Genomic DNA, 27,167 nt, shown 5'->3' with positions numbered 1-27,167 from the left:
GGGATGCGGGGACACACTCAGGGTGGGCGGCCCATGTGATTTAGGGCCCACGAAGGGGGTTCGGCCGAAGTTCTAACCCATGAGATATGGGGCCAGGGCTATGAGATAAAGGGATTAATTCGCCATACTGTAACAGTTTGAGCTTTTAGAGCAAGTAGTTAATTGTCTTGATTCAAATTGGTATCAGAGCAGGAGGTCTCGTGTTTGAGACTCCTCACTGGGTGTGATTAATGTGCATTTCACACTGGGCTCAAGTGGGATAGTCCATGGGATGTGGGGACACACTCGGGGTAGGCGGCCCATGTGATTTGGGGTCCACGAAGGGAGTCAAGGTCCAAACCCATGAGATGTGGAGCCTGGGCTATGAGATAAAAGGATTAATTTGTCATACTCTTACAATTCGAGCTTTTAGAATAAGTGGTTAATTGTCCTGCATCACCCACGGTAAACTATAACGGCATTAATGTTTTACTTGTCCATTTTAACCTGTTGTTGGTTTTACGGTATATATAGAAAATAGGTGTTATTTGAGAAAAAATTAAAAGGGAGGGCCCGATTTGACTCTTGAGTCAAAAGGGAGGCTGCTATATGTCGAAATTACCTGGCTACCAGCCAACAGGGCGCTGGGCCTTCAATCTCTGTGTTTTTTTTTGTTTTTTTTTTGAAAAGCTTTTTATACGAATCCGCTCTTTGTTTCTCTATCTCACCATGCCTCTTTCTTCTTCCGCTGCTGCTGTTGGTCTTGCTACTGATGCTATGAGAAATCTCTCCATTTCGCTTTCTTCTTATCCTTCTCCTGCTGTTGTTGACGGAATCGAAGGAGAAAGGAATGGTGGTGATGGGAGATACCATTTTGGTCTACAATTGGATCTGTCCATTGAGCGCGAGCAAGCTTTCCGAATAGACGTAATAAAAAACAAAGGCAGAGATAGAAGCATTCCTTTAGAACAAACGCTTGAAATTCTGAAATACATCTCCAACGAAGGAGAAGCCGCACACAAGAGGTTGAAGGAATCTGCCATGAAAGTAGCTAGATATAACCCCATCAACACCCGCTCTTCTACCGAATTCCAACAGTCTCCAAAGGAGCTAGCTTTCTACAGAAGGGGAGAAATTGTAGAGAGAAGGGCCCGTTCACTGCCGCCGCTGCTATTCCATGACAATGACGACAACAACGGCGGCCTTGGACCCTCAATTTCTTCCATTGTGACAGAGGTTGGGCCTTTTCCCCTCTTTTTATACAGTACATTTACTTTCGGTAGGGCCAAAATCGTTATCTGTGAGGCCCACCATGTTGTATATGTTACATCCACTCTGCCCATCAGTCAAGAAACCTTATTCGAACCGTCCGATAGAAGACTTCAGTGGGCCACTACACCAATTGGAACAATGTAGAAATGCTCCCGAAACCTCTAAGTTCACATGGCGTGGCCTACCTAAGTTTTGATGAGAGATACACACAACCATGGTGGCCTCACACACGAACCTATGGCTGCATCCCATTCCCATTGTTCCCAGAGGTGCAGCTCACCTGAGTTGTGGATCTGGTTGATTTTTATCCCTAGGACCTAGAATCAGGGATCAAACCTGATGGATGGAATGGATATCACCTATAGGACATGATGGGGCGCACAAAGCTTGGGTATTTTACACGCTGCGTAAAACAGGTGTGTAGATGATTCCAGTCCTCTTTCAATTAATGTAACTGATGATGCTGATCGAGCCTGTCATTTTGTACCTGTGGGTCCCACCTTTCTCTGTTACTGGTCATCCATCTGGCGGGCCTTGCTGTGGATGGGAAATTGGCCAGGAGTTTCCTCTAGCCGTTGGGTCTTCTTCCTGTTTCATATATACCATCCGATTGCAGATCAACGATCGGATGGTTCATGATTGGGACGGTCTGTCCTGAGGGTTTTCTGCAGCATTCCCTGTCCGCTATGGGGCCACCAGATAAAGGGAGAAGAATGAGGTTGAGATGGGCTTGGCAGATGGGCCTACATTATTTGTAATGGGCCTGTCCGATTTGTTGGTTTGAGGGGCCCAGAACATGCTTGCCGTCGTGAATGAGCATCAGACAGTGGGCCCCATTTTATCAAACTAATTGACAACCATAAATGTAATAAAGATGTTGTCCATAGTCACTTTAATAGTATGGGGAGAAATCTGGGCTGGTGCCCATTAACCCTTAACGTGGCATTTGATGGGCTAGGGGATACCATCTAATTAATTCCATTCTTTGTGCCAAAATGTAGGGACCAAAGTACGTTGTTCATGGGCATTTCGATAGTGCAAATGGGCCTCACATTTGTGCGCAAAACTTGAAATGTGCCTTGACGAAAGCTCAAGTTCTTTTTTTTTTTCTTTCTTTCTTTCTTTTTTTTTTTTTAAAAAAAGATTAAGCGCATCTTATTAATGGCCTTTAATCAGTCATTTGTAGGTTGATTTAGGCTAAGTGCAGAGAAGTAATTGAGGGTTTTCAGAGGCATACATCGCATGGCATGGTCTGTTTTTGTGATAACAGGCTGACTCTCCTGTGATGATGATGATCGATATATAGATTAAGAATAAAAGGCATTAAGTAATAAAAGTTTGGATTTTATGAACATTTTAATGGATGTTTATATAGTGATCATGTCTTGTTATGTGGTTATATGAGGTGGGCCATACATTTTGGGAGAGAATGCCAAAATGTGTAACCCAACGTGATCTAGTGCTTTACCATTGATAATTGGACGTGCGTGCATGTAGGTGTAAATCCCTCTTAATAACTATTGATCGTGGATCCATTAGTGATCGGATCCATTGTCAACATTGATGATCAACACTAATGGTTAGATCCATCATTAACAGTGTGTCAACACTGATGATTGGATCTATCATTAACGGTGATTGTCAATGCTGATGATTGGATATATCAGCAATGGTGATCGTCAATGCTAATGATCGGATCCAACTAGCGTCAACGTTGATGATCAAATCCAACTAATATGATTAGCATTGCCACTTTTATCATTAAGAAATAGAATTAGCTTGATTTCTTTAGATCATTGCCACTTTTATCATTGGAACCTTGAAAAACTAGCGGCAAGATTATTCCTATTATTAAGGTTGTGCATAACCTAAGTGGGAGCTTCGTCTTAACCACCAAATGATGCTTGCACCCATGATGGATGGTTGCATATGTTATACAAATAGTTATAGCAAAAGAATCTTCTTCATCTTATTTTTGAGGACTTGATTGATCCACATCGCCTACTTCAAATATATGGACTTTCATAATCTCATTTAAGATTGATTAGTCACTTTTGTAGCTACAAGATTTTTATAACATGTAGAAATGTTGATGATTAGTGCCAATACATATTGATCATAGCTGAATAGTGATATTTATGTAATATAAAGATGACCACCAAAGCTTTAACCATTGAACAAATGGTCAGGAGCTTGACGGTGATAACTTTGAAGATTAGTCCTACATTGTGAGATGCCTTTTTAGATGAGAATGATATTTCACATATTCTGATCAAAGTTCAAGAGAAACCAATACTATCTGAAAATGACAACTCAGCAAACCATTGGGCTACGATGAAGTGTTACTACAAGTGGCGTAAGTAGAACCACTCAGCCCATAACATCCTAATAACCACCATGTACAAGGAGCTCATACCTACATATAAAGTTCATAAGACCGCTAAGGGAATTTGGATGCACTAGCTAATGCCTTCCATGGAAGTCGAATGCACACGTTAGCACACTGGAACTACAATTCCAAGAGTATAGGATGTTCTAGTTGGTTACTCCATCAAGGATCATATCCGATAAATGAAACAAATGATAAGTGACCTTAGGAATGTTGGGTGCAGATTGACGGAGAATTAGAATATCATCATCATACATTGTTCCATGCCTGAGTCATGGATCCGAATTAAAAGGATTCTTAACTACAATGATATGTCATAATGTTCAGAGACTTTTGTGGTCACTTGGTACGTGAGCTTAAAATGAATGCTGCTCAATCAGATGAAGCAAAGTCCCTTGTAGTAGTCTCGTAAGTGGAAGGGTACCGGGAGAGTTGAAAGGTCACAAGAAGACAAAGAAGAACCACTTATAACAAAAGCCCGGGACGTGTCTTTATCCCAATAAGGGAAAAGGACAGAAAAAGCAGAAAACGTCCAATGTGATCTTTTTTGTCTGTAAAAAAAACCTTGACTGCTTTGCCCATCAGTGCACCAACAAAAAGATAAATTCCATTATCACTTAATACTTTGTTTTTAGGAGTTTGTTGTGAAATCATTTTTGTTGATACTCTATCCAATGAGTGGATTTTGCATTCAAGAGTAATAATGCACATGGCATGAGATCACAAAGGACGAGAGGAATTTAGACTTGTAGCCATGAGGAGCTACAAAGTTTATATGGGAAACAATGTTGTTGAAGACATGTTAGGGATTGGCGCTTATCATCTCCATATGCACATGGGACGAACAATAGTCCTCCATGATACTCTTTACGCACTAGGCATGCATCAGAGTTTAATTTCTGTTTCTAAATTGCTATGAGATGGTTTTGGCATTTGTTTTTTCTAGAACTAGAGTTTCTTTAAGACTCAATAACCCCATCTATGTATGGAAAGCTTGATTTTAGATTTATTTACTTTAGATGTAGATAGTGATGACACACCTCTTGGCTTATCTACTATATCAAATGAATCGAATGTATATGAATCCATAAAAAGGCATGGGGTTAGGTCACCTTGGAAAGAACCGTCTAACAAGACTGGCTTGATCTGGTTTGTTAAATTCTTTATCCAAAGTCAATCTGTCATTTTGTGAACATTATGTGTCCAGAAAAACCTCTAAGAAACCTTTTCCCAAAGTGGTTGGGTCTAAACGTCTGTTAGAGATAGTCCATTTAGACTGTGGACCCCTTAATATACATGCCAAAATTGGATGCTAATAATTTGTCACTTATATATGTATCTAATGTCACGTAAATTTAAGACCTTTGACTATCCTATTTAAATTCACTCCCAAGACTCCATATTAGATGTGGATTGGAGGATTCCTTCTCTAACCGACCTATGCCTTTAGGGATAACTGGGATATGTTTGTGAGTGCATATTCCTCAAGCACTCCATGCACTCAAAGTAATACATACTAGTTCATGAGGATTGTAGAGCATGGACTGAGATAGAATTTCAGAACGTGACCTTCATCGAAGATGGATACCCTAGCCAAAATATGCAGAAAGTTGGAATAAAACTTTTTTGAAATCCCCAATATACCTCAAGAGAGTGGGAGCTCCATTTCTCACAATATAAATTCTCTATAGTTCGTCAGAATAGTGAGAGTACACTTCAGAAGGCTCCTAAATTATGTCAAAGTGAAAAAAGATTAATTATTTAAAAATACTTCAAAAGGGAGAGCGAAATATATTTTTGTTTTGTGATCGACAACAATAAACTTGATTCTCATCAAGATGTATCATTGCCTCCAAAATCCACTGACTGGGTAACATTAGCAGCCATAGATAAGGAGATGGCCTCCACAAAGAAAAATGAAGTCTGAAACATGTAGATCTGCCACCTAATTGTGAAGCAATAGGGAATAAATGGGTACTCAAAATCAAAAGAAAGTCTTATGGTACACTAGACAAGTACAAAGCACGATTAGTTGCAAAAGGTTTAACCCAGATTGAAGGCGTTGATTACAATGAGACTTTTTCACCCATTGTAAAATTCTCCTCGATTCATGTGATCATGTCCATTGTCTCAAGTCTAGACTCAAGGTTGTAGCAAGTGAATGTAAAGACCACATATAGCTGAAGAAATATACATGCAACAAACTATGGAATATTAGGACAAAAAAAAAAAAAACTTGAAAAAAAGTCTATAAATTATTAAAATCTATCTATGGGTTGAAGCAATCTTTAAAGAAATGGTACATAAGGTTCTACTTGGACATCACTACTTTTAAGTTCACAATGAGTCAAGAAGATCATTGTGTATATTTGAAGCAGTCTGGAAGATCTTTACTGATACTATCTTTATGTAAATGATATCTTGTTAGATGATAATGATATGCGATTGTTTATTACAAATAAAGATTAGCAATTTTCAAACTTTGATACGAAAGATCTCGGTGAAGTCAATTTTATTCTCGGGGTAAAAATCATTAGAGACTGCCCTAAGAGGTTCTTGGGCTTGTTTCAAGCTACTTATATTCAGAAAATCTTAGAGCAGTTCAAGATGAAAAATTCAAAAGTTGTTAAATCCTATGGAAAAAAAAAACTATCAAGCTAGACAAGAAGTCATGTCCCCAGACTGAAGGTGAGAAATCGGATATGCCCTCTGTACCCCATGCAAGTGTAATATGTAGCTTAATGTATCGCATGCTTTACACTAGACCGGATATAAGTTATGTAGTGGGCATAGCTAACCATTACAAAGTAACTTGGGACAATCTCATTAGTAAGCTGTTAAACGAATATTTTGCTATCGTAGAAGAACCAAGGACTTAATGTTGTGTTATGGAGGCACAAATATCAAATGTCAATAATTATTAAATGCCATATGGGGCAATGACCTAGATGAGGGAAACTCAACTTCATGCTATGTATTCTTGCTCGGAGAAGGTGCCATCTTATGGTCGAGTAAGAAACGGGTATCTATAACCCTATCATCGATGGAGGCCGAGGATATCGTATGTTGTGTTGCGGTTTAAGAGTGTGTATGGGTTTAAAGATTTTTACAAGGTCTACGCATTGTACTAGATGTTCATGAGCTTGTATTGTTGAACTAGACAACACCTTTACCATTGACTTGTAAAGAACTCTAAATAATGCCAAAAGTCCAAGCACATTGAGGTTAAGTATCATTACGTTCGTGATCAAGTGAGAGATAAAAAGGTTGCCCTCAAGTATATTCTCACGAAAGAGATGTTGGCGACTCCATGACGAAACCTATAGCTAAAGACTTATTTCTGGTTCATTTCAGGGAATTGGGATTGAGAATAGCTTAAGTAATGAAGTTGTATACCTTATATATAATGTACATTTTATCTCTGTTAATGAATAAAAATTCATTTTGTTTAGAATTGAGCACTATTATTGACTGCGTATAAATCATCGGCATTTTCTTTGACGTCTTGAGGAATCTCTACCATTGTCAATAGGCCAATCAACCACTTGTACGGGAAGATCTACTTTGAATGTACCAGAGAAGTACAATTGGGGTGATGTTTATACATTAAGGTGTAAACTACCCTCTATTATGAAGAATAGAGGATGAGAATATGAGTAATGAGATGTTGTATCCACCTTCGATCCTAAAAGACTGAAGATGAGACCATTCAAAGTCGAAATCAATTGCTTCATTGCTCTTGTATGCGATTAATGTTATGGCTTGATTGAAAAACTAGATCGTGAAGATATGAGATGAGTCCAGTGTTCATAATATCGATACTATCATTTGATATATGGGCTGATATTATCGGTATCGATGGCGAGAGATACGAAACCCCTCAAAAGGCCCTTGAAATACCAAAAAACAAAAAACAAAAAACAAAAACAAAAACAAAAAAAAATCGAAGAATCTTGTGAATCGAGCGATATATTGCAAAACATCGTGAGATATTGCAAAATATCATGCGATATTGATAGATATTATCACTTTTATCATTTTTTTTATCGGGGATTTAAACATTTCCTTCACAATTAAAGGGCCGGGAATGTTGAAAAATCAGAAAAAACCGGAATAGCCCTAGAAAATCGAAAAATATATAATTTTTTTTTAAAAAAAAAGAGGAAAAAACTTTCAAAATAGTGTATTTTGGTACTTGTAAAAGAGATTGCCTAATCGGAAGTCGATCGAAGCCGTGCGTAGGTTTTTTCGAAAAAATCTTCGATTCAATCAGAGATTTAGAGTGTATTTGAGAGAAAAAGAGAGATTTTTGGGTTCCTCTGTTTCGGAAAAAAAAGAAAGAAGAAGAAGCCTCAGATGCCTTTTAGGGACACGGATTAGCTATAATCGGTATCGATGAGGGAAACTCAACTTCATGCTATGTATTCTTGCTCGGAGGAGGTGCCATCTTATGGTCGAGTAAGAAACGGGTATCTATAACCCTATCATCGATGGAGGCCGAGGATATCGTATGTTGTGTTGCGGTTTAAGAGTGTGTATGAGTTTAAAGATTTTTACAAGGTCTACGCATTGTACTAGATGTTCATGAGCTTGTATTGTTGAACTAGACAACACCTTTACCATTGACTTGTAAAGAACTCTAAATAATACCAAAAGTCCAAGCACATTGAGGTTAAGTATCATTACGTTCGTGATCAAGTGAGAGATAAAAAGGTTGCCCTTAAGTATATTCTCGCGAAAGAGATGTTGGCGACCCCATGACGAAACCTATAGCTAAAGACTTATTTCTGGTTCATTTCAGGGAATTGGGATTGAGAATAGCTTAAGTAATGAAGTTGTATACCTTATATATAATGTACATTTTATCTCTGTTAATGAATAAAAATTCATTTTGTTTAGAATTGAGCACTATTATTGACTGCGTATAAATCATCGGCATTTTCTTTGACGTCTTGAGGAATCTCTACCATTGTCGATAGGCCAATCAGCCACTTGTACGGGAAGATCTACTTTGAATGTACCAGAGAAGTACAATTGGGGTGATGTTTATACGTTAAGGTGTAAACTACCCTCTATTATGAAGAATAGAGGATGAGAATATGAGTAATGAGATGTTGTATCCACCTTCGATCCTAAAAGACTGAAGATGAGACCATTCAAAGTCGAAATCAATTGCTTCATTGCTCTTGTATGCGATTAATGTTATGACTTGATTGAAAAACCAGATCGTGAAGATATGAGATGAGTCCAGTGTTCATAATATCGATACTATCATTTGATATATGGGCTGATATTATCGGTATCGATGGCAAGAGATACGAAACCCCTCAAAAGGCCCTTGAAATATAAAAAAACAAAAAACAAAAAACAAAAACAAAAACAAAAAAAAATCGAAGAATCTTGTGAATCGAGCGATATATTGCAAAACATCGTGAGATATTGCAAAATATCATGCGATATTAATAGATATTATCACTTTTATCATTTTTTTTATCGGGGATTTAAACATTTCCTTCACAATTAAAGGGCCGGGAATGTTGAAAAATCAGAAAAAACCGGAATAGCCCTAGAAAATTGAAAAATATATAATTTTTTTTTTTAAAAAAAGAGGAAAAAACTTTCAAAATAGTGTATTTTGGTACTTGTAAAGGAGATTGCCTAATCGGAAGTCGATCGAAGCCGTGCGTAGGTTTTTTCGAAAAAATCTTCGATTCAATCAGAGATTTAGAGTGTATTTGAGAGAAAAAGAGAGATTTTTGGGTTCCTCTGTTTCGGAAAAAAAAAAAGAAGAAGAAGCCTCGGATGCGTTTTAGGGACACGGATTAGCTATTGACAGGTTTGGGTAGCGAGACTCGCTATGAAGTGACGTCACCAAGTTATGTGGGCCCCACCATGATTTATGCATTGTATCCACACCATTCATACATTTGGAGAGATCATTTTAAGGCATGATACACAGAATGATTCAGATCCAAAGCTCTAGTAGACCCCCACCGTAGAAAACAGCGGGGAGAGTATGTCCACCATTAAAGACTTCCAAGGGTTACAAAAGTTTTCGATCAAGCTGATATTTGTTTTTTCCCTTATTTCATGTCTTTGTTAACTTATGGAAAGGTTAGATCTCAAATAAACATCATGGTGGACCTTAGGAAGGTTTCAACGGTGGGCGTCACTCTTCCCACTGTTTTCTGTGGTGGGGTCTACTACTGCTCTGGATCAGCCTCATTCTTTGTCTAATGCCCTAAAATGATCTCTCCAAATGGATGGATGGTGTAGATACAAAACATAAATCATGGTGGGGCCCACAGAACTTGGTGATGTCACTTTAGTAGTGAGTCTCACTACTCAACATGTAGGAAGCAGATTGCGTAGAGTAACTCATTATGCTTAGTGTACTGAGTAAACTCTATGAGGTCCACCATGATTTCTGTACTTTATCTACTCCGTCCATCCTTTTACCAGATAATTTTAGGTCTTGAGCCCAAAAATGAGGCATATCCAATGTTCAAATGGACCACACCATAGGAAAGAGTTGAATTGACCATCTAACGTTGAAAAATTCTTGGGGGCCACAGAAGTTTTGGATCAAGATTATATTTGTTTTTTACCTTAATCCATGTCGGTATGATCTTATGAACAAGTTGGATGACAAATAAACATCACTGAGGGGCTTAGAAAGGTTTCAACGGTGGAAATCATTATCCCCACTGTTTCCAGTGGTATGATCCACTTGATCTTTGGATATGCTTCAATTTTGGGCTCAACCCCTTAAATTAGATGGAAACGAATGGACGGTGTGTATAGACCACATACATTTAAGGTAGGCTCAATTGAGTTTACTCGGTACGATAAGAGCATAGTGAGTAAGCAATCCAATTTCCAACCTGTAAGGCTAATCCGCGTCCTTTTTTTACGTGCAAGTAGAATCGGTAGCCGGATATAGACAGTCTTGTCGGGGACTCTATAGGGCCTACCATGATGTATGTGTTTTATCCACACCGTCCTTCCATTTTGATAGGTTATTTTAGGGCATGAGCCTAAAAAGGAGGCAAATCTAAGGCTCAAGTGGACCACACCATGGGAAGCCATGGTGACAATGATGCCCACTGTTGAAACTTTTCTAGGGCCCGTTATGATGTTTATTTGCCATCCAATCTGTTCATAAGGTTTGACAGACCTAGATGAAGAGAAAACATAAATATTAGATTGATCCAAAAATCATGTGACGCCCAAGACATTTTCAACTATAGTCGCTCAATCCTCACTGCTTCCTATGGTGTGGTCCACTTGAGCCTTAGATCTCCTTACTTTTTTAGCTTTTGTTCTAAAATTATCTATTAAAATGAATGGACGGCATGGATAAAACATATACATCACACTGGCCCCATAAACCCCTGATAAAACATATACATCACCTTACCGATGTGTAGTATATCTATCCTTTTCTCCAGCCTATATTAGCCTATATTAGGATGTGGTCCCAAAAATTAAGCAGATCCAAATCTTAGGTAGACCACACCATAAGAAACAGTGGTGATTGAGTGCCTCACTATAATAAAATAAAAAATAAATAAAAAAATAAAAAAATAAAAAATCCTAAAATTTAAGCAGATCCAAATTCCACTGATGCATCATTAAAAACTTCATATGGCCCATGTTTCCAACGATGTGGTTCACATGAGATTTGAATTTGCCTCATATTTTGGATTATGGTATAAAACTATTTGGAAAAATAGATGGACAAAGTGGATAAATGTATATATTATGGTGAGGCCCTCAGATCAATAGGCAATCCACATCCCGCTAGGACCTAGTTAGAGATGGATGGTCCTACAGGGCTCATGGTGGGGCCACAATGATGTTTGTGATAAATCCACTATGTCCATCCATTTTCCCATAGCATATTAAAGCATGAGACCAAAAATCAGGTAGATCCTAAGATCAAGTTGGCTGCACGATATGAAACAGTGAGCATTAAACGTCCATCATGCCCCAAAAATTAGCTAGCCACATCACTGATGAGTATGTTTACAATTTCTAATTTTGAATGAATTAATTGTATTTTCATACATGTTTTAATACATTTATTACTATTATGCATTCAATTTGACTATAGTTACATTAGTTCAATCAACTAGCGCATAGCTTAGGACTCTTTACAAAGTAAACCTATTATGTACACTTCTTTTTTGAGATTTTATGATTTAAAAGTGTGTATTAAGGTCTTTTTTAATAATCCCTGGAGTTTCATTGAAAAATTCAACAATTTTCCCAATATTTCCTCATGTTTCCTAAAAAGTGCGATAAATTATGCAATACAAACTGTCACGCCCCAAATTGAGAAACCGGGCTCACAAAATTCTCGATCGCCGAATCCGGCGCCGACAGCCTCCGTAGTACCCCATTCTCGGATTCCGACACTCATATGCCAGATTCCGATCTTAGGATCCTATAGGAGGATTTTCTAATGTACGTTTGTCTCATAAGAAGCATAACCACAAGTATACCCAAATCATAAAGGCAACATCATCACCACATATCCATTAATATAAACATTTAAATATAATGCGGAAGGGGAAATACATATATCGAAATCAAAGTTCCAGAGGACAGCTGCATGCTCCAAGCTCAACACTGCTACAACCTAACGCCACTTGCACGCATCTATCGTGCATAAGCTTACAAAAGCTTAGAAGGTGGTGAAAGTGTGTGCACAAGATAAGTGCCAAGTATACCATAAAGCCCATAAATCATACATCATCGGAATAGGCGGAAATACGGACAAGATCATAAATCATACGATATCAGAGTAAGCAGAAATATACTGGTAAGTCCATGAGTGTTATCAACCGTACAAAGGCTATGTGATACAAAACATAATAAGACAATAACAAATGTTGAGGATGCAATGCAATATGCAAATCCTGACGAGTCACGAATACCATCAACCTCATCTAGGCCATATAAGTGCAAAAAACATAGTAACCCAAAATTCTAAGTACTGCAGATGCAATGTAATATGCGGTGCGAATGAAATGACCATGCTGGAATGTGAAGTCGAGATGATAGTACATAATATCGCAGGCTACGGAGTTCACCACAAGGGACTTCTATCCAAACCAATCCCATACCTAAATTTAAATAGTCTGACTCAATGTGGTAAACTCTTGATCTCAGGTTAGTCGCGCGCCCAACCGAAATCCTAGCCATGCGAAGGTACACGTCACCACTAGCCCGAGTGGATGGTGAATGAATGAATGAATGGATATGCAATTCCTGCTCAATAAGTACATATTAGTACGGTTACTCTCTGGAAAAATCACCGGGGTCTATTACACTCCACACCGACTACCTCCTCCCTAGCTGTACAGCCTAGTGAGTGAAAGAGACCTCACTATCCGCGTAGCCAGCAGTCTGTCAATACCTACTCGGCTCGTCGATAGCGGACCTATTTACGAGCTAGTCATACTCAGCCTAACTTACAGCCCCCTCACTGGGGCGGATAAGGCCACACCCCATTCCAACCGACCACGATACAGTGGGAGACACGACCTCATGGTATAGGTACCGGCGCTCATATTCCACTCGGTCTAGACATTGGAGCATCTCCTGGCCTTGAAGAATTCTGAGACTTTCACTCAAGGACATCCTAAGTGCCCATAGTGCTAGAACCAAGTATTTCCGGTATCCCATTTAGTCATCCACGATGTGCCTGTGGAGGTCACGGCCCTGATGTCATTAAGGGATACAATGATCAAGTCACATGTATGCGAGATGCATGAGTCACACTATCCAGTCATGCAGCAATCCTGTGCGTACGGCGCGATAATGTGGGCACTCCGTCTCATAAGGAGTCCGGTAAATAGTTTGCCCAATGTCGTATGTTATGATCAAATATTCCTCATATCAAGCATACATATGATGCGTATGGGCATGAATCATGGAGTTATACCAAGCATTTTATATGGTGATGAACTATCCTCACAATGAAGATGGGCCTAAATGGCCTACACACAATAAGTACGGGCCTATCAATGGGCCCTAGGGAGAGTCATAATGCGGACATTTAACTAACATTATTCTTACAATGTGGACGTCAAACCAACATTGCTCCTAAGGCATGGCCCGCCATAAATATCATTTCACAAACCATAGTGGAATCACACATACAATAGACCTTATGTACATCCCATTGGGCCTCGACCCATGGGCCACCAATACATCAAATGGGCCTCACAACATGGGCCTCATGTATATCAAGGTGGGCCTCAACATCGGGCCACAAATACATCAAGGTGAGCCTAATCACATGGGCCTCATATATATACCAAGGTGGGCCTCAATGGACGGCTACAAAAAAATCAAGATGGGCCTCATACATATACCAAGGTGCGCCTCAATGGACGGCCACAAATAAATCAAGATGGGCCTCAATAATGGGCTTTATATATATAAAGATGTGCCTCGACAACGAGCCTTATACGCATCAAGGTGGGCCTCAACAACGGGCCACAAATACATCAGGATGGGCCTTATGTATATCAGATGCGCCACACCAACGGGCCCCATGTATATCAAATGGGCCACACCAAACTATAAGTGGTGATAATGATTTCCATCATTAAAATTCCTAAGGCCCACCATGACATATATTTCCCATCCAACCTGTTCATAAACTAACATAGTGATAGATGAAGTGGAAGCAAATATCAGCTTATTAGGAAACTACTATGGCCCCTTAGAAATTTTGAACGATGGACGTCATTGTCCACTACTTTAAAATGAGCTTTCAAAGTGGCTGGACGGTTTGGATGCAACACATGCATCATGATGGGTCCCACAGACCCTGCTGATGTCAACAGCAGTGGGACCCACTGTCCCTGTAGAATGGGTGGACAAGCATGTATAAAACACATACCCCATGGTGGGTTCCACCGTTCGTGGATAGTGGGGATAAAACACATACATCATTGTGGGTTCCACGTGGGGCCCACCATAATGTTTAAATGCCGTCCAATCTGTTGATAAGGTCACGCTGACCTGGATGGAAGGAAAAACAAATTTCATATTGTCCCAAAACTTTTGTAATACCCAAAAAGGGTTTAATGGCAGCCGTTCAATCACCGCTGTCTCCATGATGTGGGCCACCTGAGCCACGTATATGGCTGAATTTTGGAGGGGGGCCCATGCCCTAAGGGGCCATCAAGTGCATGGTGTGGATGTTCAAGACACATCATGGTGGGGCCCACATATGGGACCGTGGTCCCTGCTGCCCGTCCGCCAAAACGCAGCAGCGTTTTGCTATTACGGCGTCAGCAGCAGCAGGCGCTGCCTGCTTATATATATTTTTTATTTTTATTTTGAAAATAGAGTTTTTCTGAGGTTTTTCGCATATAGGGCCTACATTGGTAAAATCTAACCCAACCGTTAGTGTCTATGGCCCAAGACAGACCCATCAAGCCCAATATTCGGTATATTTTGGGGTACTGAAACATCAAGGTGGATTTCAATGGTGAAAACCATTGTTTTCTATGCTATGGCCCGCCAGAAAGTCGGATTGGCCCCATTTTTTGGCTCAACACCTAAAACGACTTGGTAAATCAGATGGACGGTGTGGATCAAAGCCATACATCAAGGTGGGGTGTCACGCCCCAAATCCGAAAATCAGATTCACAGGAATCCCGATCGCCGAATCCCGTGCCGACAGCCTTCGTAGTACCCCATTCTCGACTCCTAGCGTCCATACGCCAGATTCCGATCCTAGGATCCTACAAGGAGGGATTTTTTTTGTACATTTAACTCGTAATAAGCATAACTACAAGATTACCCAATTCACAAAGGCAACATCATCATCATATATCCACTAATATAATCATTTGAGTATAATGCTAAAAGGGAAATACATAAATCAAAAGTCAAGTTCTAGAAGACCGCTGCACACTCCAAGCTCAACACTGCTACAATCTAACATCACTTGCACGCATTATCGTGCATAAGCTTATAGAAAGCTTAGAGGGTGATGTAAGTGTGTGCACAAGATAAGTGTCAAGTATTCAATGCAATGTCATAATCGTATAATGTCGAAATAGGCGCAAAGTCATGAATAATATGTTATCAGAGTAAGCGAAAATACTGACAAGTCCATGAGGCAAGCAATATCAGAATGCGCAATACAGATCAATTATATAAATGAGGAGTCATAAAGAGTCAAATATCAGATGTCGTATCTAAACCATATAAATGCAGAAACATAGTAACCCAAAATGTCATATGCAGCGGATGTAATGCGATATGCGGTGCGAATGTAATGACCCTGCTGGAGTGTGAAGTCGGGGTGATAGTACGTAGTATCGCCGGCTATGGGGTCCATCACAAGGGACTTCTATCCAAACCAGTCTCATACCTAAATTTGGATAGTCAGACTCAATGTAGTAGACTCCTAATCTCAGGTTAGTCGTGCACCCAACCGAAATCCTTGCCATAACGAAGGTATACAACAATTAGTTGCGCACCACCAGCCCGAGTGGATAGTGAATGAATGAATGAATGAGCATACAACTCCTACTCAATAAATCCACATATCAGTACGGTTCCTCTCTCTGGAAAATCATCGGGGTCTATTACACTCCAAACCAGATTGCCGTCCCATCGCGCAATAAGGTGAGTGGAAGAGACCTCACTATCCGCTTGCCAATATCGGGTCCGGCTCGTCGATAGCGGACCCATTCCTCGAGCTGGTCAGACTCAGCCTAGCAATGCCCTCTCCTCTCGGGCAGGTAAGGCCATACCCCCTTCCAACCGACCACGACACAGTGGGAGACGCGGCCTAACGGTATACGGCCCTCATGCGCTCATGCATCCACTCGGTCTAGACGTTGTAGCAACCTCTGGAACCAAGAGGGTTTAGGGACTTTCACCCAGGGATATCTATAGCACCCCATATAGAACAAATTTTCGGTGTCCCATCTGGCCATCCACGAAATACCTGTGGAGGCTACAACCCTAATGTTGCTAAGGTGTACAGTGATCACAATGCAAGATGCATGAGTTATACAATCCAATCATGCATCACTCCTACGCATACCATGCGCTCAGGTGAGACAATCTCTACCTATCAGGGAGTCTCATAACAACCTGCCCAATGACATATGCAATGGTCAACCACATCTCATAACAAACATGCAGATGATGCGTATGGGCATATATCATGATGTTATGCTGTCACATACTCATAATTGGTATCAATAACCGGCATCGACAATCGACCTCGACAATGTGGACATTTAACCAACATTGCCCCCGAGGAATGGCCCACATAGAGACTAACATATAGTAGACCCATGACCTCACACAAGGGCCAAATATATAACACCATGGGCCTCGCTCAAGAGCTTAATACACATCACGATGGACCTTTCACATGGGCCTAACATACATCACAATGGGCTCTATCACCTAACCCTCAAATGCATCACAATGGGCCTCATCACATAGACCTCATATTCATCACATTAGGCTTAAAACACGGACCGAATATACATCATAATGGGCCTCAACTACGAGTCGCATATACATCATATAGGTCTCGACAATCGGCCTCGACAATCAAAATCAACATTCGGACTCGACCTCGACAATCAAAATCGACACTCGGACTCGGCCTCGACAATCGAAGTCGGCTTCGATACTTGGCCTCGACAATCGGGATCGATCGATATCAGAATCGGCAAATCGGTCACGACAATCAGAATCAATCGATAGTCAGAATCGGCAAATCGGTCACATCAATCAGAATCGGCAATCGGTCACGACAATCGGATCGATCGATAATCAAAATTGGCAAATCGGTCACGTCAATAGGAATCGGCAATCGGTCACGACAATCGGAATCAATCGATAATCGGAATCGACAAATCAGTCACGTCAATTGGAATCGGCAATCGGTCACGACAATCAGAATCGATCGATAGTCAGAATCGGTAAATCGAAATTAGCAATCAGTCACGACAATCAGAATCGATCGATAATCAAAATCGGCAAATCGGTCACGTCAATAGGAATTGGCAATCGGTCATGACAATCGAATTAGTCGATAATCAGAATCGGCAAATTGGTCACGTCAATTGGAATCGACAATCGGTCATGATAAACAGAATCGGCAAATCGATCATGTCAATCAGAATCGGCAATCGGTCACAACAACCAGAAACGATCGATAGTCAGAATCGGCAAATCGGTCACGTCAATCAGAATCGATTGATAGTCAGAATCGGCAAATCGGTCACGTCAATCAGAATCGATCGATAATTAGAATCGGCCTCAATAATCGGTCGAACAAGGCCTAAGGGAAGGTCACAATGTGGACATTAAACCATCATTGCCCATCAATGTGGTCATTTAACCAACATTGCTCCCAAGGAGTAGCCCACATAAACAACATTACATACATCATGACAAAATCACACATCACATCGGGCCTTGCCCATGGGCCTTGAATACATCACAATGGGCCTCGCCTATGGGTCGTAAATGCACCTCAATTGGCTGCGCCCACGGGCGTCGGATATATCACAATGGGCCACGTCCCATAGGCCTTCAAGCTATCGCCATGGGCCTCATCAAATGGGTCGTAAATGCGTCACCATGGGCCTCATACGTGGGCCTTATATACAACAAGTGGGCTGCATTGCTTGGGCCTCATATGCATCAAATGGGCCACGTATCTAGGCCTCGAATACAGCATATGGGCCACTCTACATGGCCTAACAAAACAACAGGAGGGCCCTACACTTGGGCCTCAAATACATCACAGGTGGGCCCCATTACATGGGCCTTAAATGTATCACACGGGCCTCATAGATGGGCCACAAGTATATCAAAGTGGGCCTCCCGAATGGGTCACAAAATACATCAAAGTGAGCCTAACTAATGGGCCACAAAATACATCAAGGTGGATCTCACCATAACATTTATTTTCCATCCAATCTGTTCACAAGGTGACAAAGACCTGCATAAAGAGGAAAACAAATATCATATTGATCCAAACTTCGGCAACCCCAAAAGGTTTTAATGGTAGGCGTTCAATCTCCACTATTTTCTGCAGTGGTCCACCTAATAGACAGCATGGATATAGAACAAATACATCAATGGTGGGTCCCACGCAACACACTAATGATGATCAACACCGTCCAAACATCATCTATGTAAATTAACATTGCCCAAACATTGACCGAGTAAATCAACACTATCTTGACACTGTCCAGCTCATCAGCGCACCGTCCAAATATTGTCCAGCACCGTCCAAACAAGGGGGACGGTGTGGATGAAATATATACAACATGGTGCGGTCTATAGCACCGCCCAAACATGGTCCAGCAAATCAGCACCGTCTAAGCTTTGGACGGTGCAGATAAGGCACATACAACAAGGTGGATCTCACTGTCCAGGTGAATGGACGGTGAGATAGAACATATACATCAAGTATGCCCCACAGCTGTAGGCAGCGTGGACAAGACACACATCACGGTGGACACCACCACTGGGCGTTGTGGATCCAAAACACGTACATCAGGGTGGGGTCCACGGACGGTGCAGATGGAAAGCAGATGGACGGAATGGAATACCTACATCACGTGTGGTCCACATCCAGCCCACTGACATCAGCAGCAACAGCTACTGTTGCTGCAAGGAGATGCACGGCGTGGATGAAGCCCATATTATAGTGGGCCACTTCCAGATGGACGGACGGCTGGATAAAACCCTTACCTCACATGGGTCCTACAGCAGGGATTAAACACATATATTATAGGTGGGTCCCACCGTCCAGTGCACTGGACGACTGGGATCAACAGATACCTCATGGTGGCCCCTACGTGCTGCATGTGCAGCAACTGCTGCTGCCCATCATCAAACAGATGGACGGTGGGATTCAGGACTTGTCCATCAAAGTGGGTCTCGCAGGACCTGGTGACGCTAATACCGGTGGGACCCACAGAACTTTTGACGTCATGACAACAGCAGTACAGCTGCTGTCAACGCCCACTAGCCAATCCATTCTAAACAAGGTGGGTCCCACGTAGGGCCCACCGTATATAATCTATATTATTATTATTATTAGTACTTCTATACAACCAGTCCAGCGTCCAGACGCTGGACATTGGATGGACAGTATAGATATAACACAAGCATCATAGTGGGGTCCACACACGTGCCCACCAAATATATATATATATATATATAGAAGGGAGGTCTCCAGTGTTCAACGTCCAGGAAGGGATGGACGGCTGGGATATAAAATACACACATCAGGGTAGTGCCTGCAAGGGCTTTAACTGTGGATGTCTTCATCTCCACTATTTCCTGCCGTGTGGTCCACCTGAGGTCTGGATCTTCTCACCCCGGCCATAAAATAATCTGGAGAGGTAGATGGACGGAATAGATGTGATACATACCTCATGATGGAGGCCCACTGAACTTGCTGGCAACCATCCAGCAGCCACATGCTGCTGGAACCCACTGTCCACGTATGGACAACGTGGATATACAACACATGCATCTGGTAGGCCCCACCTTGACACGTGCATCACGTGTGGGGTGGGTCCCACATGGATGGAAAATGGGTGGGCGGCCTGGTGAAGCACACACATTATGGCAGGGTGCCACCGTCCATGGCCTGGACGATGGGCTGTGTACTCATCACAGCAGGCCCCACATCCTATGGACGGTCTGAATAGTTTAATGGGCCCCATGTGGCGGCATGGCGTGGATCAAGTGGGCCACATGTATGCAAGAGAGAGATCGAGAAAAAGAGAGAGATCGAAAGAGGTGGGAGGAGCTCCGCCACTATGAGCTCCTCCATGATACAATGCAAAGATCAAGAGGGGCCCCACCACATGTGGGCCCTCAAATCACAAAAATCAAATGGTAAAAACACCCACCTTTGATCTCTTCTTCCTTCTTCCGCCAATGTGATCTAGAGTTCCAAGTGGATGATTTCAATGGTCGAGATGATCATTGGATGTGGAGATGGGAGGTAGGAAAGTGGGCCACACAAGCTCTCTCCCATGGAAGCTTAGACGTGAGTTGCTCTCATGGAGCTTGAGAGAAATGAGAGAGAAATGAGAGTGAGAGAGAGAGGTGATAGGTGAGAGATGTGAGTGATGGATAGGTGTACTTGATGGGTGGAGAGAGATAGAGAGAGAGTGTGTTGACTTTAGGGGTTGCTTGGGGATGGGTGTTTGTACTTGACATGATGGGATGAGGTATTTGACACTTGATGCGATTGATGGGACATTCTCTTGGGATTGCAACGCACAGCGTTTCCCTTGAACTGAACGCGGGCCCACATCTCCTAGCCCGGGTATCGCCTCGGTGCGCAAGACACGGCATTGGAACCGCGGCGACGGCGCGGTCACACTGGTACATGTCTCGAGTTGAGCCGACTCAGATATGCGGGATACAACTCAAGATCGCATGTAAATGCCGATTATAGGTCATGGGTCGCTGAAATTCGACAGGGAGGATCGCGGGAATCTACGGAATAGTACGAACTATGATACGGGTCTTACATGGGGCCTACATGAGTGGCCCACCCAAAAGTCTTTTAAAAAAAAACCAAAACAGCTTGCAATGAGTACACAGCACTGCCGTTCACACTTCATTTGCAAACGTCCAGTGTCCTCGGACGCTGGACGGTTTGCACACAATTAAGGTGGGTCCCACAGGGACATGGCCCACTAGATAAATCTGATATTTGTGTTTTCCCATCTCCCTAAGGTAGGACCCACATGGTTTGAATGGTGTAGATCCTACATGTCCAACAAGTGGGTCCCACGAAGGTGGATGTCTTGGATAAAATGCATACATCAAGGGGCCAACAACAAGGGAAAAGAGGGAGAGAAAGAGAGAGATCGAGTGATGGAGGGACCCCAACACTATGGGCCCTCTCTTGCATGATTTACAACATACATTGAGTGGGTCCCATTACAGATGGGCCCACCGATCAAAATCAATGGTGGAGATCATTTCTCCACCGAAATGAAAGGTCTATATGTCCCTATCCATGCAAGAAAAATAAACATCATGATGGGGTCCATGGAGAATGGCCCCATCATGGAATGATCATGAGAATTAAGATGGGCCATCAGCCACATCTAGGGTCCAAAGTGAGATCCATATCATCAATTGGTAGGCCTCACTTGGTCCATCATAAAAACATGAAAATCTAGCCTATAGAAGCACCCACTGTTCGATCTTCTTGGTCCATTGGAAAGCCGATCTCTTTATGTCTCGCTTTGATGGTGGAAGATGAGAAATGAATGGATAGGATGAAGGATCTTGGGGTGGAAAGTGGGCCACACAACACTCTTTTTCTCTCTTAGAAAGGCTTGGACGTCCACTCTTTTGCTCTCTTTGTTGCTTGGAATTTTGTACCGAGAAATTAGAGAGAGAGGGTTGTAAGGAGAGAGAGTGATGGGTGATGGATGTGAGGTGAGTGATGGGTGAGGTGAGAGGTTGGTTGACTTGGTGGTTGCTTGACTTATGGAGAAAGGAAGTATGGGTGCTTGTGTACTTGACATGAGGTGATTGATTGATTGATTGATTGATTGATTGATGTGGCATGATGTATTGGGATTGCAAACGCGTAGTGTTTTCTTCGAAATAAACGCCGGCTCACATCTCCCTGCCAGGGTATCGGATCGGTGCGCGAGATGCGGCATCGGAATCGCGGCGACGGTGCGGTCACAATAGTACAAGTCTTGGATTAAGCCAACTCAAATCTACAGGATACGAGTTAAGATCGCGAGCAAACATCGATTATAGGTCACAGATTGTCGGACTTCGACGGGAAGAATCGCGAGAGTCGACGGAACAGTACGGACTAGGATACGGGTCTTACACAAACGATATATCCTGTGCGATAACCGATATGTATCTGTATCCCAAGGGTGTGATACATGGTGCGATACCGATATTTCGAACACTGGATGAGTTAATACCTCATATATGATGAAGACGTGAAATATGCCTGGTAAAGTCTACTTTATGGTGTGGATTATAGGATTGTGCAAGGACCTATTATTTACAAATTATTTTAATTCTATCCAATTATTACAACGTGTGAGTAACTAGTTTTATAAATGACTCTTTCTATCCTTAGCTATCATCTTGTGTACAGGAGAATGGGATTAAGTGTCACTACTTTAATATATGATCACGAAGATCCTAGATTTGCCGACTCGGTTTTGTTAAGAAAATGGTTGAATCGATTCTAAATTACACATGTGCATGAGGAAGGTCATGTGACAATCACACCAAGTTTCTAGAACTATTAATAAGCTCTTAAAGATTTATCCACTAGCAATATCGAGTATTTGATAGGTTTTTGCTAACAAAATTCTTTTAAAAAGTATATGTATTATGTTATTACTTTAAAAAAGGACTTAAACTAATTTTTGTAATAAAAGAGTTTTCTATGGAAATCAATTATTGTCGCAAATACGGTTCTTGTCTCTCGGGCTAGTGGATCAACACTTCTTCCCTTTATCATGCTTCCCATGTTTGGAAGGCGATAAGTGTCACCCCTAAAGTTTTTGTTGGAGTGAGTTTAGTTGTTAGAGATGGGCATTGAATTAGATTTTGAGAAGATGCTTGGTGTAGAGAGTCCCCCCTTTGCTTAGAGTTTCAAAGTCTAGGTTCACTTTGCCCCATCTCTGATATCTTAGTTACCAGCAGGCTGTCCCAAATTGGTTACGTATCGGCCGTAACGGCCGATATGTAATGGTAACAGTGGGACCCGTTACACGATACGGGGCCGTATCGGCCGATGTCCCGATTTTGTACCCGTAACGGCCGTTATGGGCCTGGAAAAAAATTACCTTTTTCCTTTCTTTTCTTCTTCTTCTTCTCTTTCTTCTTCTTCTTCTTCTTCTTCTTCTTCTCAGACAGTTGCGGCCCTGCTGCGGCTGCAGCCTTCGTCGTCGTCGTCATCTTCTTCTTCTTCTTCTTCTTCTTCTTCTTCTCTCTCTCTCTCTCTCTCTCTCTCTCTCTCTCTCTCTCTGTTCTTTCCCTCTTTCCCTCTTTTTTCTTTTCTCCCTTCTTTCCCTCTTTTTTCTTTTCGGTTTCCCTCTCTCTCGTTTTTTTTTTCCCAGGTGTACCACACCAGCTTAGCTGCTGTAGGTTCGTGTCACGCTAAGACAAGTGCTGACGCTCCTCGAGCTCCGAGTTGTACGAACAGTTCAAAGGAGATCAAAGTTATATGGGCTCCACAGTGATGTATTTATTATATCTACAGCGTTCATCTATTTTTAAATATCATTTTAGAGCATTACCCAAAAAATGAATCGTATCCAAAAATCGTCTGGACCACACCAAAAATAGCAGCGGAGATGATGATTTTCACTGTTAAAGAATTCGTAGGCCCACCATAACATTTATTTTCCATCCAATCTGTTCATAAGGTCAAAAAGACCTGAATGAAGAGGAAAAACTAATTTTATATTGATCTAAAAGTTCTGTGATCCCAAAAAGGGTTTCAATGGTAGACATTCAATCCCTCACTGCTTTTTGCAGTGTGGTCCACTTGATAATTAGATCTGTATTATTTTTCGTGTCAAGCCTTGAGATGAGCTCTTCAAATGAATGGACGGTTTAGATATAACACATACCTCATGATTAGACCCACAGGACCTGCTTGTGTGAAATGAATGGACTGCGTGCGAGTTACGCAGCACGCTGCACATTTTATTAAATTGTACACATGCCACATGGGCCCCACCATGATGTATACATTTTATCCATGCCGCCCATCCATTTTGCCACATCATTTTAGGTTATGATTCAAAAAATTAGTAAGATCCAAACTCAGGTGGACCATAGCATAGGAAACAGTGGTTATAGAATGCTCACCATTAAAATTTTCTTAGGGTCCACTATAATGTTTATTTTCCATCTAACCTATTAATAGGGTCACACTGACGTGGATGAAGGGAAAACACACATGTCAGCTTGATCTAAAACTTTTGTAGCCCCAATAAATTTTTAATGATACTCATTTAATTATTGTTGTTTCTTATGGTACGGTCCACCTAAGCTTTAGATCTGCCTCATTTTTGGGCTCATGCACTAAAATTATTTGGCAAAATGGATGGACAGTGTGGATATAACACATTCATCACGAGTGGGGTCCAAAAAACTTTGACACTCGTGTGCTACACTTCATAATCCGAGTCCTACCTAATTTGGGCCCTTAAAAAATTATACACTAGACATGTATTAACTTAAAATTTACCGATTAAATTATGGATTGTAATTGCTAACTCAAAATGCCAAAATCAAATTGTTTGAATAGTTTTAATTGTTAATTTGTGGACGCTTATTTTTTAAAACAGGGCCTTTTGATTTTTTTTCATGATTCACTATCCAATAAATGTCCGCCAATTCACAAGTGGGATAATGCCAATAAATTGCATGAATTTGAGGCTGATTTGGGGCATGAATTGGTCCTCCAAGTCAGCCCCAAATTGGCAACGCGATCTACCTGAATTTAATTTCATTTTTTAAAGAACTATTGGCAGAAAGATATTAAATTGTTAAGTATATAAATTAGATATTTAGAAAATTAAATATATAAATTTTGTAGCCAAATTCAGGTTGTCTCGTTCAAAAATTAATCAGATAGTCCGATACAACTTCTCACCAACAAGTGGACCGTTACACCACCATAAACATGTTCCAATTTATAAATGAATGCATATTTGGAATGCTTAGAATATTCCGGATTTAATCCATATTTTTTCATATTTTTTGGCAAAAAAAATAATTTACACCATTACGGGCCATTACGCCCCCGTATCCATATCGGTTTTGGAGGGCATCGTTACACCAACCGATACCGATACGGGATACCTTGGTTACCAGTTGCTTTTTATCTTTGGATGAAAGGGGTGTGCAGGTCCCCCTTTTGTGGTCACAATCTGACTAACGTGAAGATCAAGACGTGGTTCGTCTTTTGGGCCGTCTACCGGGTCTCCAACCTTCTCCATGCGTTTTAGACTCAATGTTATACAGTCTCAATAAATCTGTAAATTTCTCTGTGAAGTCGCTCTATCTTCTAATTTCCAACTCTATCTCAATTGTAGGTTACCCACGACTCACACCAGGCTTGTTTGGACTTGTGGCGCTCCTCTGAAAGTTTCTCCCTTTGTATGGCTTGCCAGCAAGAACAAGATTTTGTCAGTTGACAATCTTTTCAAAAGGGCTCTAGCTCTTCTTAATGCGTACTTCCTTTACCTTAGAGATGTGGAATCAGTTGACCACTTATTTATTCATTACTGCTTTGCCTCCAAAATATGGAGCAGTATTTTGCTTTGTTTCAATGTTGCTTGGGTGATGCCTACCTCCATTAAAGGTTTGTTTTGTTCCTGGCTTTGGGGAGCTCAAGGTAGAAAGAGAAGCTTGAGATGGAGGATAGCTATGCTTGTGGTCCTTTGGTTTATTTGGGCCAAGAGGAATAACCGTTGTTTTGGAAATCAGAGATCCTCTTCTTTTAGCGTTGCTAGTGTTCACTCCCCAAGTGCAGGGTTGTGATGTAGTAATAAACTCGGTAAGACCGAGGTCGAATCCACAGGAACTGATACCTGTACGTTATCTGAAACTAGGTAGAAATAGAACTAGACTAAGATGTGATCTAAACCAAATAGAATTTGATGAATAATGGTGAGAGATTAATGTAAAACTTTTAAGGAATTCAAAGGAAAGAAACTAGGGATTCAGAGGATCCACTTGTAGAGATCAGGGAGATCTTATGCCTGCATCAATAATTATGAAATTTAAACTGAACGTTACTTGATCTAGTTTTTAAGAGATGAAAAGTATATGAATTAGAATGGATTCCATCATCTAACCATGCCCAGGGGACAAAGTAAACAACAGAATTAAACTAATTACCAACCAACCAACAACGTATGAGGATCAGGAAGGGTACTGTCATCCTACCATGCCCATGGAACAATGATGAACAACAGGGCTTTCTGACTTCATAATCATAAAAAGGGGAGGGAATACTCAAAGCCATTGCAGATCTATTATAATTTCAGTCACAACACACCATTAAAAAACTGAAAGTATTCCTTTAATTAAACGAAAATCAAATTCAGTTCATGAATTGAAATCAAATTAAAGGCAATGAATAAAATCCCCCATCTCACTACAAGCTTCACCTCTTAGCCCTAGCTAAGAGGTTTAGCCTAGCATGATGCGGCTGAACTTAAAAATAAAAAGAATTATAAAGGAAAAGAAGAAAGGAACCCAAAGACGTGCAGCAGCAACCTTACTTCACATGCACCAGAACGGGCACCTCCACACACTGTCAATCCCTCACAAACCCAACTGCCTCTCACGAAAAGCCCCCTTTCCAGCCTCCCCGAATCAGCCGCACAGCCTCTCTCACGTGCCAGCCCTTCTTCTCAACGTGCAGCCCTCACGTTCCGCCCTTCAAACTGAGACTCGTTTTAAAAAAAACAAGACC

General features: G+C 41.3%; 1 protein-coding gene across 1 annotated transcript in view; it reads left to right on the top strand.

The window, feature by feature from the left end:
• The first annotated feature begins 708 nt into the window (after positions 1 to 708).
• LOC131232421 (uncharacterized) overlaps positions 709 to 27,167 on the top strand; it is a 65,935-nt gene continuing 39,476 nt past the window's right edge. The window contains exon 1 of the mRNA XM_058228641.1: positions 709 to 1,215. Coding sequence (XP_058084624.1) covers positions 709 to 1,215 — 507 coding nt within the window. The remainder of the gene's footprint in view (positions 1,216 to 27,167) is intronic.

This window comes from Magnolia sinica, chromosome 18, assembly GCF_029962835.1.
Source record: "Magnolia sinica isolate HGM2019 chromosome 18, MsV1, whole genome shotgun sequence".
Classification (NCBI taxonomy): domain Eukaryota; kingdom Viridiplantae; phylum Streptophyta; class Magnoliopsida; order Magnoliales; family Magnoliaceae; genus Magnolia; species Magnolia sinica.
This window is presented reverse-complemented; position numbering and strand designations above follow the sequence as displayed.